The sequence below is a fragment of the Dreissena polymorpha genome, chromosome 5 (genome assembly GCF_020536995.1).
Source record: "Dreissena polymorpha isolate Duluth1 chromosome 5, UMN_Dpol_1.0, whole genome shotgun sequence".
Taxonomy (NCBI): domain Eukaryota; kingdom Metazoa; phylum Mollusca; class Bivalvia; order Myida; family Dreissenidae; genus Dreissena; species Dreissena polymorpha.
In genome coordinates, this window is record NC_068359.1 from 46037375 (window position 1) to 46051937 (window position 14563).

General features: G+C 38.1%; 2 protein-coding genes across 2 annotated transcripts in view; both read right to left on the reverse strand.

Annotated features, from left to right (window-relative positions):
- Positions 1-1834: 1834 nt before the first annotated feature.
- LOC127880507 (F-box/WD repeat-containing protein 7-like) overlaps positions 1835-14563 on the reverse strand; it is a 67152-nt gene continuing 54423 nt past the window's right edge. Inside the window, exons 9-12 of the mRNA XM_052427813.1 lie at positions 13381-13469; positions 10648-10726; positions 5707-5958; positions 1835-3471 (exon numbers count right to left, since the gene is read on the reverse strand). Coding sequence (XP_052283773.1) covers positions 3328-3471; positions 5707-5958; positions 10648-10726; positions 13381-13469 — 564 coding nt within the window. The 3' untranslated portion in view covers positions 1835-3327. The remainder of the gene's footprint in view (positions 3472-5706; positions 5959-10647; positions 10727-13380; positions 13470-14563) is intronic.
- Positions 7636-14563, reverse strand: part of LOC127880518 (protein rolling stone-like) — a 317579-nt gene continuing 310651 nt past the window's right edge. Inside the window, exon 6 of the transcript XR_008049559.1 lies at positions 7636-7796. The gene's annotated coding sequence lies outside the window, so the exon portion shown is untranslated. The remainder of the gene's footprint in view (positions 7797-14563) is intronic.

Below are 14563 nucleotides of genomic sequence, written 5' to 3' on the forward strand. Positions count from 1 at the left end.
TATTTTTCTCTTTCCGGGATATTGTTTTAGTATGATGATGCTCCATTAACAAATATGTGTATATGAAGTGAAAACACCAAAAATAAACAACGGTTGCAATAGACACCTATTAACATAGCATATACTGTTAGATGCGCATAATATCACTTTAAGTGGGAAGCAGAATATTTCTGTTGAATGGGAAAAAGAATATTTTTTAACAAGGGCTGTTTGTAAAACATGCATGCCCCCCATATGGGCTGTCCGTTGTAGTGGCAGCCATTGTGTGAATACGTTTTTTGTCACTGTGACCTTGACCTTTGACCTAGTGACCTGAAATCAATAGGGGTCATCTGCGAGTCACGATCAATGAACCTATGAAGTGTCATGATCCTAGGCAAAAGTGTTCTTGAGTTATCATCCGAAAATCATTTTACTATTTCGGGTCACCGTGACCTTGACCTTGTGACCTCAAAATCATTAGGGGTCATCTGCGAGTCATGATCAATCTACCTGTGAAGTTTCATAAACCTAGGCATATGCGTTCTTGAGTTATCATCCAAAAACCATTTTACTATTTCGGGTCACCGTGACCTTGACCTTTGACCTAGTGACCTCAAAATCAATAGGGGTCATCTGCGAGTCATGATCAATCTACCCATGAAGTTTCATGATCCTAGGCGTATGCATTCTTGAGTTATCATCCGGAAACCATTTTACTATTTCGGGTCACCTTGACCTTTGACCTAGTGACCTCAAAATCAATAGGGGTCATCTGCGAGTCATGATCAATCTACCCATGAAGTTTCATGATCCTAGGCGTATGCATTCTTGAGTTATCATCCGGAAACCATTTTACTATTTCGGGTCACCGTGACTTTGACCTAGTGACCTCAAAATCAATAGGGGTCATCTGCGAGTCATGATCAATCTACCCATGAAGTTTCATGATCCTAGGCGTATGTGTTCTTGAGTTATCATTCAAAAACCATTTTACTATTTCGGGTCACCTTGACCTTTGACCTAGTGACCTCAAAATCAATAGGGTCATCTGCAAGTCATGATCAATGTACCTATGAAGTTTCATGATCCTAGGCCCAAGCGTACTTGAGTTATCGTCTTACAACCACCTGGTGGACGGACCGACAGACCGACCGACATGAGCAAAGCAATATACCCCCTCTTCTTCGAAGGGGGGCATAATGAATGCAGTTAACTATTTTGGAAGCAGAGTAAAGAAGGCACAGAAAGTGACTAGAAGAAGACATGCTGTTAAAATTCAACAAAAATGAGAATGAGGAATGGTTTGAAAACATGAAGACTAGAAGATCATTGACACACAGGCAGCCATTTTCATCGGCTACTGTTAACAAAATGCTTTGTCTGGTTCGTAAACTACAGATGTGTAAGATCATGAAAGAACAAGATGTGTTTGTGAAACACTATGCCCCACCCCTATATTCGACCTTGAAGGATGACCTTGACCTTTCACGACTCAAAATGTGCAGCTCCGTGACATTCACATGCATGCCAAATATGAAATTGCTATCTTCAATATTGCAAAAGTTATGGCAAATGTAAAAGTTTGACACAAACAAACCAACAAACAAACAGACGGGCAAAAACATATGTCCCCTAGTATAGACTGGGGGACATAAAAAATATACACACAAAAACTGATAATGACACTATGATGAACAGTAAAGTCGCAGATTGCAAATATCTTTCTTAAAAAATAAGCTTGATAAATAACTTATCTATCATCTACCTTTAACAGCATATGTGCAATGACATGCACTCTGATAAGAATATTCTTTACAAAATATTACATCTTATAAAATACACAAAGACTAAGTACATTGTATTGTATTTGTGAGCAAATATTAATGACCAATTCTGCATCACATACAGCATTATTTTTTTAAGACTATGATTACCTTTATAATAATATACGACACACACTTAGCATGGGCAATATATTAATCAATTCTTTGAAGCATGACATTTTAAATTAAATACACCTTGTTTTCTGTTTTTTTTTATATTTCTGTTTTTAATAATTACATGTCCAAATGAAGCTTTACATGCTTAATGTTTGTGCTGGTACTGAAAACTGTGAACAGCTTATTTCCCTGTTCTTTAACTAGAGATAAAGTATATAAAGATAAAGTCTTTATGTTTATAGATACAGGTTGTGAAATGTTTGTCTTTTATCAAACACAGTAAAACATTATGCAAATAATTTGTCATTTCTGCTGATTGCGATGGTGACCAAGATTTCAAACAAAGTACAGGATTGAGTTAAGTGAAACAAAAATAAACATAATTAATTTAATTAATCAATATAAATATCACACACCCAAATAGAAGATAGCTTACACCTGAGTAGACATTACTGTTCTCAGTTCAACAATATTTGTTCTACCCTTTATTACCAGTGATATTTACTGGGTACTAGCATACATTCTTAAATTATTTAAGGACTTTTGTCAGTAAGTTGAGCTTTGCTCTGAAACGAGAATGAGGGTTCGATCTTTTTATCACACACTTTCAAACAACCAATAACTTTTAATTTTACAAAAGACATGCTTATAAATTCTAAACGGAGTGGTCCAAAAACAATACTGGTTGTGGAACAACATGAACTTGTTAATGTCACAAATGTGGAAAAATGCTTATGATTATAAGCATTGTTTGTCCAATGCTGAATATAAAAACAAAGTAAAAACGAAAGAAAAATTTGAAAAACAAACATCACTAACATATTGATAAACAACTAACAACAAAAATGATAAAATTGAGGTTTACAACCTAAGGCATGAATTCAATCCCTCAGTCCAGTTTGCAAATCATTCATAAACCCATTTATGCCTAGTGGACTCTCCCATCCTTCTAAAATGGATCAATTTATTTCCAAAATTAGGGATGTCTAGTATATTTATTTCTATATTTAAAATATTTCTTACAGAAATTATTTTAAGCAAACAGCGCAGACCCTGATGAGACGCTGCATCATGTGGCGTCTCATCTGGGTCTACGCTGTTTGCCGAGGCCTTTTTTTCTAGATTCTAGGCATTTATGGGATAAAAATAACAAAAAATGTATCCAGAATATTTTTTCTTCATTTCAATGATATGAAATAAACTTCTTGAAGGTACATTGATTCATAAAATCCAATTAGAAAAAAAAATAACGGTTCATTGATGTATACAATTAAATTAGAAAACACACAATTAACAGTTCTTCATTAATTGTTTCAATTTGCAGAGCTGATACCAAGAGAATTGTGATATGAGTGAGCACAACACGAGGATGTCAGTAAACAACGTAGCACGTGGTAAGAGCAAATTAACATGAGCTAAAGTCCCAGAGTTTAACAGTCTTGTCGTAAGATCCCGACACGATGATAAAGTCGTTGAACTGCAGGCATGTGACGCCATCCGTGTGGTTTCTTAAGGTCACCAGGCGCTTGCCTGTCTCAAGATTCCACACCTGAAATGCACAAATGCCCCATGTCGTTTACCATGAAATAGCATGCAATCAAATTTGTGGTCAGTATAGCTCTTGACATGCTGGCACAGTCATGAAGTCTGGTAAGGATATATTCGCCCATTTGGTGCAAAAAGGTACCATGTTCCTTCAATGTCACATGATACCATGTTCCTTCAATGTCACATGGTACCATGTTCCTTCAATGTCACATGGTACCATGTTCCTTCAATGTCACATGGTACCATGTTCCTTCAATGTCACATGGTACCATGTTCCTTCAATGTCACATGGTACCATGTTCCTTCAATGTCACATGGTACCATGTTCCTTCAATGTCACATGGTACCTTTTTGCAGCAATGGGGCATATTATTATGCTGTCAGCTAAAAATTCACATATGGTTTCATGGTTTCAGAGTAGCTCCTCACCAGACTGCGCAACTGCTAACTTATTTGTTTAATCACATGACCCAGATACAAAATGTGCCTTCATATAATGCCACAAGATCATTGATTGATAAGTGTGGCATAAAGACAGGTAACACGGTTTTTCTAAGATTTATCCTGCAGACAATTGTATAAATATGGATAACTTTAGCCAATCCAAAACAAAACCTTTATGCGGATAACGATAACCGAAGTCAAATACCTAGGCTTAATCTTATCCATCAAAACGTGCACCTTTTCGGATATCTATTTGTTTATACAATCACTTACCAAAAACGATATCCTTATATTAAAGATAACCAAAAGTTATCGACTGGATAAGAGTAATCCAGATTTATACAATTGTCTTCTGGATACTAACGTGACCCAGATTTGAACTTGGTCTAGATGCTTAGCAGCAACCTGAGAACAACAGTCACCTGCATATAGCGGTCAGACTGGATTCCCCCCCAACGAAAATCCTTGTATATAACACCTCAGAATAACGGTCACCGGTCTATAACGGCATACAGCCAATATATTTCACCTTAGAGCCATTTTTCACCTGTGTATAGCAGTAACGATTCAGTTGTTTCCAGGTGCGAAAAGTAAACACACAAATCAATATGCTTTGTTGTCTCTTATCTCTGACACAGCTGCAGCAATACTACCAACTGACAATCTAAAAAGATGTCACCTGAGAACAGCTGTCACCTTTTTACAACGGTGACTTTTGCCACTTCCCTTGACTGACTGCTGTTCTCAGGCAGGGAAACATTCTGACCAAGTTTCATTAAGATTAGGTCATTAATGTGTCCTATATAGGTGTAACAAAGTTTAAGAAAGATTTGATCTTGTGATCTAGATTTAAGACACATGTGATTAAGATTTAAAATCTGCCTAAATATAACCTAAATAAACCTTCTGACCAAGTTTGATCAAGCCTGAGTCACAAATGTGGCTGCTAGAGTGGTAACAAGGATTCAATAAGATTTGACTAAACTAGAAGTAAACTTTGCCTGGATTATGTCGAGTTATGATTGGGCATTATGACCAAGTGTCATCAAGAATGTATGAAAAATGTCCCCTGTAAGTGGCAACGAGCTGAAGGTTGGAGCAGCACACTGCAAGATGCCGGATATAGACTGACCACGATAGCTCCCCTTGAGAACCTCGTGTCTGGTGAGTTCAAAAATGTTTATGAACATTTAATAGTTTTTTTCAGATGGGATGATATTAAAAGTTCATAGTTTCTACACAAGTCATTATAATAAGTAGTGTGTTTTCTTCTCATTACTGCTATTGCCTTGGCATTAGTGTAATGATTGCTGCACTTGCTGTTTTAACTTCACTGAATCTCTCAAATAATTAAGACTACTTTAGTGATATATTCATCCCACGAGGTGTTTAATAATTCACCATTGTTAAAAATGCACCACAATACCGTGATGGTTTTATCGTCTGCCGCAATAATAAGCCTCCAGCTACTTACTGTTTTAACTTAACTGAATCTTTCAAATAATACAGACTACTAAGAAGGGCATAACATCTCACCAGGAGTCTCCTTAACCCTTTGCATGCTGGGAAATTTGTCGTCTGCTAAAATGTCGTCTGCTGAATTTGTACAATAAGCATTTTCTTCATTTATTTTTTCAAAGAATACTATCAGAATAGCAAACAGTTTGGATCCAGATGAGACGCCACATTCTGTGGCGTCTCATCTGGATCCAAACTGTTTGCAAAGGCCTTTAAAATTTGGTTCCCGCACTAAAAGGGTTATTCCCACGTTTGTTGAAATGCAACACAATACCTTGATTGTTTTATCGTCCGCCGCACTCACGAGCCTCCAGCTGTCAGCCTGCAGACACCGCACGACCCCCGTGTGACCTTCAGCGGCCTTCCAGTCAATGGTATTGATGCACTCGCCAGAGTGGATGTCCCAGATCTTGAGGTTACAGTCCAGTGAGCCGCTCACGATCCGCGTCAAGTCGAACTGCAGGCAAGTCACAGCGTCCTGGTGACCCGCCAAGGTCATTATGCACAAGCCCTGGTAATTCCACACCTGTTCACGCGCAAAAAGATTTAAGCGTTGTTCTGGGAAAACAAGGCTTATTTCATGTGCATAAAATGTCATCCCAGATTAGCCTGTGCAGTCTGCACAGGCTAATCAGGGACAACACTTGCCATGTTTATGGTATTGTTTGCTTAAAGGAAGTCTCTTCTTGGCAAAAATCCAGTTTAGGCGGAAAGTGTCGTCCCAGATTAGCCTGTGAGGACAGCACAGGCTAATCTGGGACGACACTTTTTGCATATGCATTAAGCCCAGTTTTCCTAGAACAATGCTCATATAAATGTGGTTTCTGATGTAAAGATATACCAATCCCTATGTAAGCATGTATATTGAGGGATATCATTCTTAGAGGTAAATGCTATGTAAAGATAGAACAAGAGCACCGCCTTGCGGGTGCAGACTGCTCATCTATTTTCTTTTTAAAGGTGAAGGGACTCATTATTAATCACAAAGGAAGGAGGGGTGGAGTGAAGAGGGGTGTATAGTGTGGGGGCGTGGACATTTATTACATTATCTTCCAACAATGCGGAAAAAAAATGCCAAAAAAAAAAAAAAATCGGGGGGAATTCGGGGGGGGGGGGGGGGGGGGGTGGGGGGGGGTGGGGGGTGGGGGGGGGGGGTATTCTTGGGTGCGATGGTTGGATGTTATTTCAAACATAAAACAAGGGCTGTTTGTAAAACATGCATGCCCCCCATATGGGCTCTCAGTTGTAGTGACAGCCATTTTGTAAATATGTTTTTTGTCACTGTGACCTTGACCTTTGACCTAGTGACCTGAAAATCAATAGGGGTCATCTGCGAGTCATGATCAATGTACCTATGAAGTTTCATGATCCTACACATTAGCTTTCTTGAGTTATCATCGCGAAACCATTTTACTATTTCGGGTCACTGTGGCCTTGACCTTTGACCTAGTGACCTGAAAATCAATAGGGGTCATCTGCCAGTCATGATCAATGTACCTATCAAGTTTCATGATCCTAGGAATAAGCGTTTTTGAGTTATCATCCGGAAACCATTTTACTATTTCGAGTCACCGTGACCTTGACCTTTGACCGAGTGACCTCAAAATCAATAGGGGTCATCTGAGAGTCATGGTCAATCTACCTATCAAGTTTCATGATTCTAGGCATAAGCGTTCTTGAATTATCATCCGGAAACCATTTTACTATTTCGGGTCACAGTGACCTTGACCTTTGACCTAGTGACCTCAAAATAAATAGGGGTCATCTGCGAGTCATGATCAGAGTACCTATGAAGTTTCATGATCCTAGGTCTAAGTTATCATCCGGAAACCACCTGGTGGAAGGACCGACCGACCGACATGTGCAAAGCAATAAACCACCTCTTCTTCGAAGGGGGGCATAATAATAAAAATAAATATTTGTGTTTTTTAACCGTTTCAAAAAAAAATAAATTGAGGGGTGGGGTGGGTGGGGGGTATAAGTGTGAGGGTGTGGTGGTCATTTGTGAGATGATCTGGAGAATTCTGGGGGTGGGGGAGGGGGGTTGGGGGGGGGGGAGGATTCTTGGGTGCGATGGTTGGATGGTATTTCAAACATAAAATAATAAAAAATATAAAATTTCAAAAAAAAAACAATTTGGGGGGTGGGGTGGGGGGGTATAGTATAGTGTGAGGGCGTGGTGGTCGTTTGTAAGATGTTAAAAAAAAAACAAGGGACAAAATTGTCACAAAACCAGGTTTTCATTGTGAAAAAAAAATCTGATAAAGGGAGAAAACTCAAACTGAACTTTTGAAATGACCAAAAAAAATTAACCCCCTTTGTAAGTTTTTTTTTTTTTTTAAATCTATTTTTAGTCGTGGCGACCTTGACATTGGAGATATTGACGTGATTCTTTCGTGGGACACACCGTCCCATGATGGTGAACGAATGTGCCAAATGATTTTAAAATCTCACAATGAATGACATAGTTATGGCCAGGACAAGCTCATTTATGGCCATTTTTGACCTTTGAACTCAAAGTGTGACCTTGACCTTGGAGATATCGACGTAATTATTTCGCGCGACACACCGTCCAATGATGGTAAACAAATGTGCCAAATGATTTTAAAATCTTACGATGAACAACATAGTTATGGCTCGGACAAGCTCATTTATGGCCATTTTTGACCTTTGAACTCAAAGTGTGACCTTGACCTTGGAGATATCGACGTAATTATTTCGCGCGACACACCGTCCAATGATGGTGAACAAATGTGCCAAATGATTTTAAAATCTGACAATGAACGACATAGTTATGGCCCGGACAAGCTTATTCCGCCAGCTCGCCAGCCCGCCAGCCAGCCAGCCAGCCCGCCCGCATTCGCCAATCTAATAACCAGTTTTTTCCTTCGGAAAACCTGGTTAAAAATGGGCGGGGGGGAGAAGGGGGAGGGCAAGGGGGATGGTTTGGGTGGAGTCTATTGTGGTATGTCAGGTAAGAGTAGTTTTGTCAAAGTATCAATCAAATCAAATCATAAATAAAGAAGTTATGGCATTTTTAGCAAAATTTAATCATTTGACCTTGAGAGTCAAGGTCATTCAAAGGTCAAGGTAAAATTCAACATGCCAGGTACAGTAACCTCATGATAGCATGAAAGTATTTGAAGTTTGAAAGCAATAGCCTTGATACTTAAGAAGTAAAGTGGATCGAAACACAAAATTTAACCATATATTCAAAGTTACTAAGTCAAAAAAGGGCCATAATTCCGTAAAAATGACAACCAGAGTTATGCAACTTGTCCTTTTACTGTACCCTTATGATAGTTTGCGAGTGTTCCAAGTATGAAAGAAATATCTATGATACTTAAGGGGTAAAGTGGACCAAAACACAAAACTTAACCAAATTTTCAATTTTCTAAGTATAAAGGGCCCATAATTCCGTCCAAATGCCATTCAGAGTTACATAACTTTGCCTGCACAGTCCCCTTATGATAGTTAATAAGTGTTGCATGTATGAAAGCAATAGCTTTGATACTGTAGGAATAAAGTGGACCTAAACACAAAACTTAACCAAATTTTCAATTTTCTAAGTATAAAAAGGGCACATAATTCTGTCAAAATGCCAGTCAGAGTTACATTACTTTGCCTGCACAGTCCCCTTATGATAGTTAGTAAGTGTTGCAAGTATGAAAGCAATAGCTATAAAATGGACCTAAACACAAAACTTAACCAAAACTTTTTAAGTATAAAAAGGGCACATAATTCTGTCAAAATGCACGCCAGAGTTATCTAACTTTGCCTTCCCAGTCCCCTCATGATAGTAAGTAAGTGTACCAAGTTTGAATGCAATAGCATTGATACTTTCTGAGAAAAGAGGATCTAAACGCAAAACTTAACTGGACGCTGACGCCAACGCCAAGGTGATGACAATAGCTCATAATTTTTTTTCAAAAAATAGATGAGCTGAAAAAATGATATTTACAAAATTTTCTAAAAGTATTTTACGTTTTCCGATATGGTGATTACTTAAAATAGCTCATCTTTTATTCCAATTTATACTTAACAAGGCTTGGACAACATTGCTAATAGCCCGGGATTCCCCTTCCAGTGAATATCTCTATCAATTTAAAGACAGTGCATACCTTATATTGCTTGACATTTGTAATATTCAGCATGCAATATATAAAAATAAAATCCCACGTCTATTTCCAAGAGTACTGTTTAGATTCTGGTTTTATCTTCTTTTTTTATTAATTTACCAGATGTTTGATCTCTAGTGAACAAATGTTGCACATAAGCCTCCGATTGCTGGTCTCTGATCACATTTTCCATTGATTATATCTAATGTTAATTACTATTGGTTATCAGTTAAATACTCTAGCAATAACCTCTTTACTTGTTAAAATTCAAATAATTAAATTTAAATGAGCCTTGCTCTAGAATAACGAGGCTTAACCCTTTGCATGCTGGGAAATTTGTCGTCTGCTAAAATGTCGTCTGCTGAATTTCTAAAATTAGCATTTTCTTAGATTTTTTTCAAAGAATGCTATCAAATAGCAAACAGTTTGGATCCTGATGAGACACCACGTTCTGTGGCGTCTCATCTGGATCCAAACTGTTTGCAAAGGCCTTTAAAATTCGGTTCCAGTGCTGAAAGGGTTAAGGCATTGGTATTAAGTGTTGTCCCAGATTAGCCTGTGCAGTCTGTACAGGCTAATCTGGAACATCACTTTCTGCCTCCACTGGATGTTTGTTCAGAAGAGACTTTCTATAAACAAAAACATCATAAAAAGAGTATCGTCCCTAAAAAGCCTGCGCAGACGTTCCTTTAACCCCGTTTTCACACAGCAAGGCTCAAATGCCAATGAATAAATAATCACAAGATTAAATACAAAATGTATATGGGCCGTGCTCTGTGAAAAAGGGGTTTAATGCATTTGAGTAAAGTGTCGTCCCAGATTAGTCTGTGCAGTCTGCACAGGCTAATCAGGGGCCACACTTTCTGCCTAAACTAGATTTTTGCTAAGAAGAGACTTTCTTTCAAGAAAAATATCATAAAAGTGGAAAGTGTCGTCCCTGATTAGCCTGTGCAGACTGCAAAGGCTAATCTGGGATGACACTTAACGCACATGCATTAAATCCTCTTTTCACAGAGCATGGCACAAATGAATAAATATTCACAAGATTAAATACACAGTTGGTTGGACGTACTTCATAGAAAACTTATGTGGCTCACCTTGATCGTTTTGTCACATGACCCTGACACAACCTTTGTATCGTTGAAGTGAACACATAACACTGCAGCCATGTGGCCCCTATAAGGAACGCAAATGGAACATTTACCAAAAGGTTGATGTTGGTTCTAGTATTATCATTTATCACTATCAGCATTCAGTCTCACAATAACACTGCCCAAACACATGGCAGCCATATATTTTTAACAAACCACAATCATTTTAAACTAATTTATACATATCAAAAAAACAGATTTGTTTAATATTCTTAGCAAATTTTCATGATGAGTGGGTTACAAATGTGATTTGAGAGTGTACAAATGGTTTTACTACAACAAGTTAAGGAAAACTGCCCTGCCTCATGGTAGCCATGTCTTTCAAGGGACTTGAATCACATCTGTCTCGGCATAAATATCATATGAACAAATGTTCAGACCAAGTTTCATTAATATTGGGCATTCAATGTGGCCTTAAGAGTGATAAAAAGCTTTTTCTTCAATTCAAACTAGTGACCTAGTTTTGGAAACCACATGACCCAATTATTAACTTGGTCGAGATATAATTGGAAAAAAAGTACTGACCAAGTTTCGTGAATACTTGGCAATGAATGTGGCAATTTTAGTGCTCATTAGCTTCTTCTAAGATTTGACCAAGTGACCTAGTTTATGACCCCACATGACCAGGTTTTAAACTTGGTTGAGATATAATTGGGAAGCATGTTCTGAGCAAATTCTATAGTGATTGGGCAATAAATATGGCTTTAGAGTATTCACAACCTTTTTCTTTCATTTAAACTAGAAAACTAGTTTTTGATTCCACAAGACAGAGTTTCAAAATTCAGCTGAATTATCATTGGAAGAATCGGTCTAACCAGTTTCATGAAGATTTGGCAATAAAATTGGCTTCTAGAGTGTTCACAAGCTTGTTCTCCTGTCCAGGCCTGGAAAGCTAGCTTTTCACCCACATGATCCAGTTTCACACTGGTTTGAAATATTACTGGGACAATCATTCTCACATAGTTTCATGAACTGTGGGCAATAAGTGTGTCATCTAAAGTGTAAACAAGCATTTTCCTTAATTTTAACTAGTGACATAGTTTTTTTACCCTTAGTTACCCAGTTAAGAACTCGGCCACAATATCATCGGGAAAAATCTTCTGACGAAGAGTCATTCAGGTTTGGCAATAATTTTGCCTTGATACAGGTGTTTACAATCTTTTTCATTAATTTGACTAAGTGATCAGGATTTTGATCCCTTTTGACCTAGTTTTGAACTTTATTGAGATATTAGAGGGACAAATGTTCTGACCAGGTTTCATAAAGATTGGGCAATAAATGTGACCTCTTGTGTGTTCACACCCTTTTTCTTCAATATGATCTAGTTTTTTTTAGTTTTTGATCCCATGTTACCCAGTTAAAAACTTGTCAGAGATAACACTGCGAAAAATGTACTTAGAAAGTTTCATAAAGATGGGGAACAAAATGTGGTCTCTAGAGTCGTCACAAGGCGAATATTGATGACTGATGTCGCTTGACAGACAAGAGCCATAACAAAAGCTCACCATGAGCACGTTAAGCTCATGTTAGCTAAAAAGCCACATAATACTTTACTATATAGAAAAAATATAAATTTCAAATATTCCTAAAATTGCAGTTTTTCTTTTAATATACTTTCGATATTCAAAATTACACAACTCTGTGATCAAATCCGATTAAGTCAACAAGTATAATCCTCTTATACCCAACCTTTAATTATTCACACCAAGGTCTGAATTTACCAACCAATTATTAGACTTAAGACTAAGAATAAAGAATATTATTTAAATTAGAATATTCAATAACTAAATGTTGATTCATAAATGCCATCAGCCTCCTCTATCTACATCATTCTTCTTGTAGGGTATTCTGTTAATTACATTATCACCAGTGGAAGCCTGTATATGTTCAAATGCTCAACTAATTTTTCGTGGTTTTAAGTCTTTTCTTTTTTCCTAAGTCAAAGAATGGGTTTTTTGAATACGAGTCCAGTATTAATAATGTTAGCTGATAGCATGGAAACCTACCTCAAGGTCATGGTAACCTACCTCAAGGTCATGGCAACCTATATGAAGGTCATGGCAACCTACCTCAAGGTCATGGCAACCTACCTCAAGGTCATGGCAACCTACCTCAATGTCATGGCAACCTATCTCAAGGTCATGGCAACCTACCTCTAGGTCATGGCAATCTTCCTCAAGGTCATGGTAATCACCTCTAGGTCATGGTAACCTACCTCAAGGTCATGGTAACCTACCTCAAGGTCATGGTAATCTACCTCAATGTCATGACAATTTACCTCAAGGTCATAACCTACCTCAATGTCAACCTACCTCAAGGTCATGACAACCTACCTCAAGGTCATGGTAACCTACCTTAAGGTCATGGCAACCTACTGCAAGGTCATGATAACCTACCTCAAGGTCATGGCAACCTACGTCAAGGTCATGGCAACCTACCTTAAGGTCATGGTGACCTACCTCAAGGTCATGGTAACCTACCTCAATGTCATTCAAGGTCATGGCAACCTACCTCAAGGTCAAGGCAACCAACCTCAAGGTCATGGCAACCTACCTCAAGGTCATGGCAACCTACATCAAGGTCATGGCAACCTACCTCAAGGCCATGGCAACCTACCTCAAGGTCATGGAAACCTACCTCAAGGTCATGACAACCTACCTCAAGATCATAATAACCTACCTCAAGGTCATGGTGCACTGTCCAGTGTGCAGGTCCCAGATCTTAAGGGACTTGTCATAGGAACCACTGATCACCTTCACATCATCCACCTGTAGTTACAAAGCAACGCCTGCATATTAGAGGTCTTAAACACCTGAAATAACATAGCAGCACCAGTCCTGCATATTAAGCATCATCCATTTGTAGTAACTTAGCAACACCTGCATATTAGAGATCTTAAACATCATCCATTTGTAGTACCATAGCAACGCCTGCATATTAGAGGTTTTATACACATGAAGTAATATAACAACACTTTGAAGGAACAAAACAACACCTGCATATTAGAGGTCTTTAACATCATCCACCAATAGTAACATAGCAACACCTGCATATTACAGGTCTTAATCAAAGCGCTGAAGGCACTGAATTTGTTCGCTGTTGTATAATCTTAGACGCAACTCAGTTTTCAAAATTATGTTATAGCTTTTTATATCACAAGTTTGAAATGACCACAACCCATTCACATTTATAAAGAGTGTGTCTTAAAGCACAGGTCGAGATGTTGTTGTTTTTCAAATCATTGATACAGCTAATCAGTGTGCACAGGCTTATCTTATTTGACATGCATTAAGCCCCGTTTTCCCTGAAAGAGCCAATATGTACAGATTTCAATAATAAACACTAGACTGGCCAACGTTGTCTTACAAGCTGTAAATACTTTTGAATACATACACACTATGTAGTGTACCAGTGGGAACTATAAACAGGCAGATGCGGTGGTTAGAGCAGACGCTTCTAGCATTCGTCGTCTGCTTAATTTTACTGCAGTTATCCACACAGGCAGTAAGAGGTTTACAGTTCCTAGCGTACTTAACACAGACTGACTTGCAAAATTGCCTCTACATTATTTGTGAGCTAATGCTTACAAATAAAAATCATACATTTGTAGTAACATAACACCACTTGCATAATAGAGGTCCAAATCCTTTACCACTCAGAATCAAGTGAAAATGGGTTAAGTGGAAATGGCTATACGCAACAAGCATACAACCAGAACAGCCAGCGAGTAGCTCTAGTAACTTGCAGGCTGTTCAGGTTTTATGCTGTTTGATGCTCATCTGTATAATAGGCTTGGATATGAAGCCTTTTTGATTGTATTAAAAAGTCTTTAATTTAATTTGAGTTTCTCAGGGAAAAAACG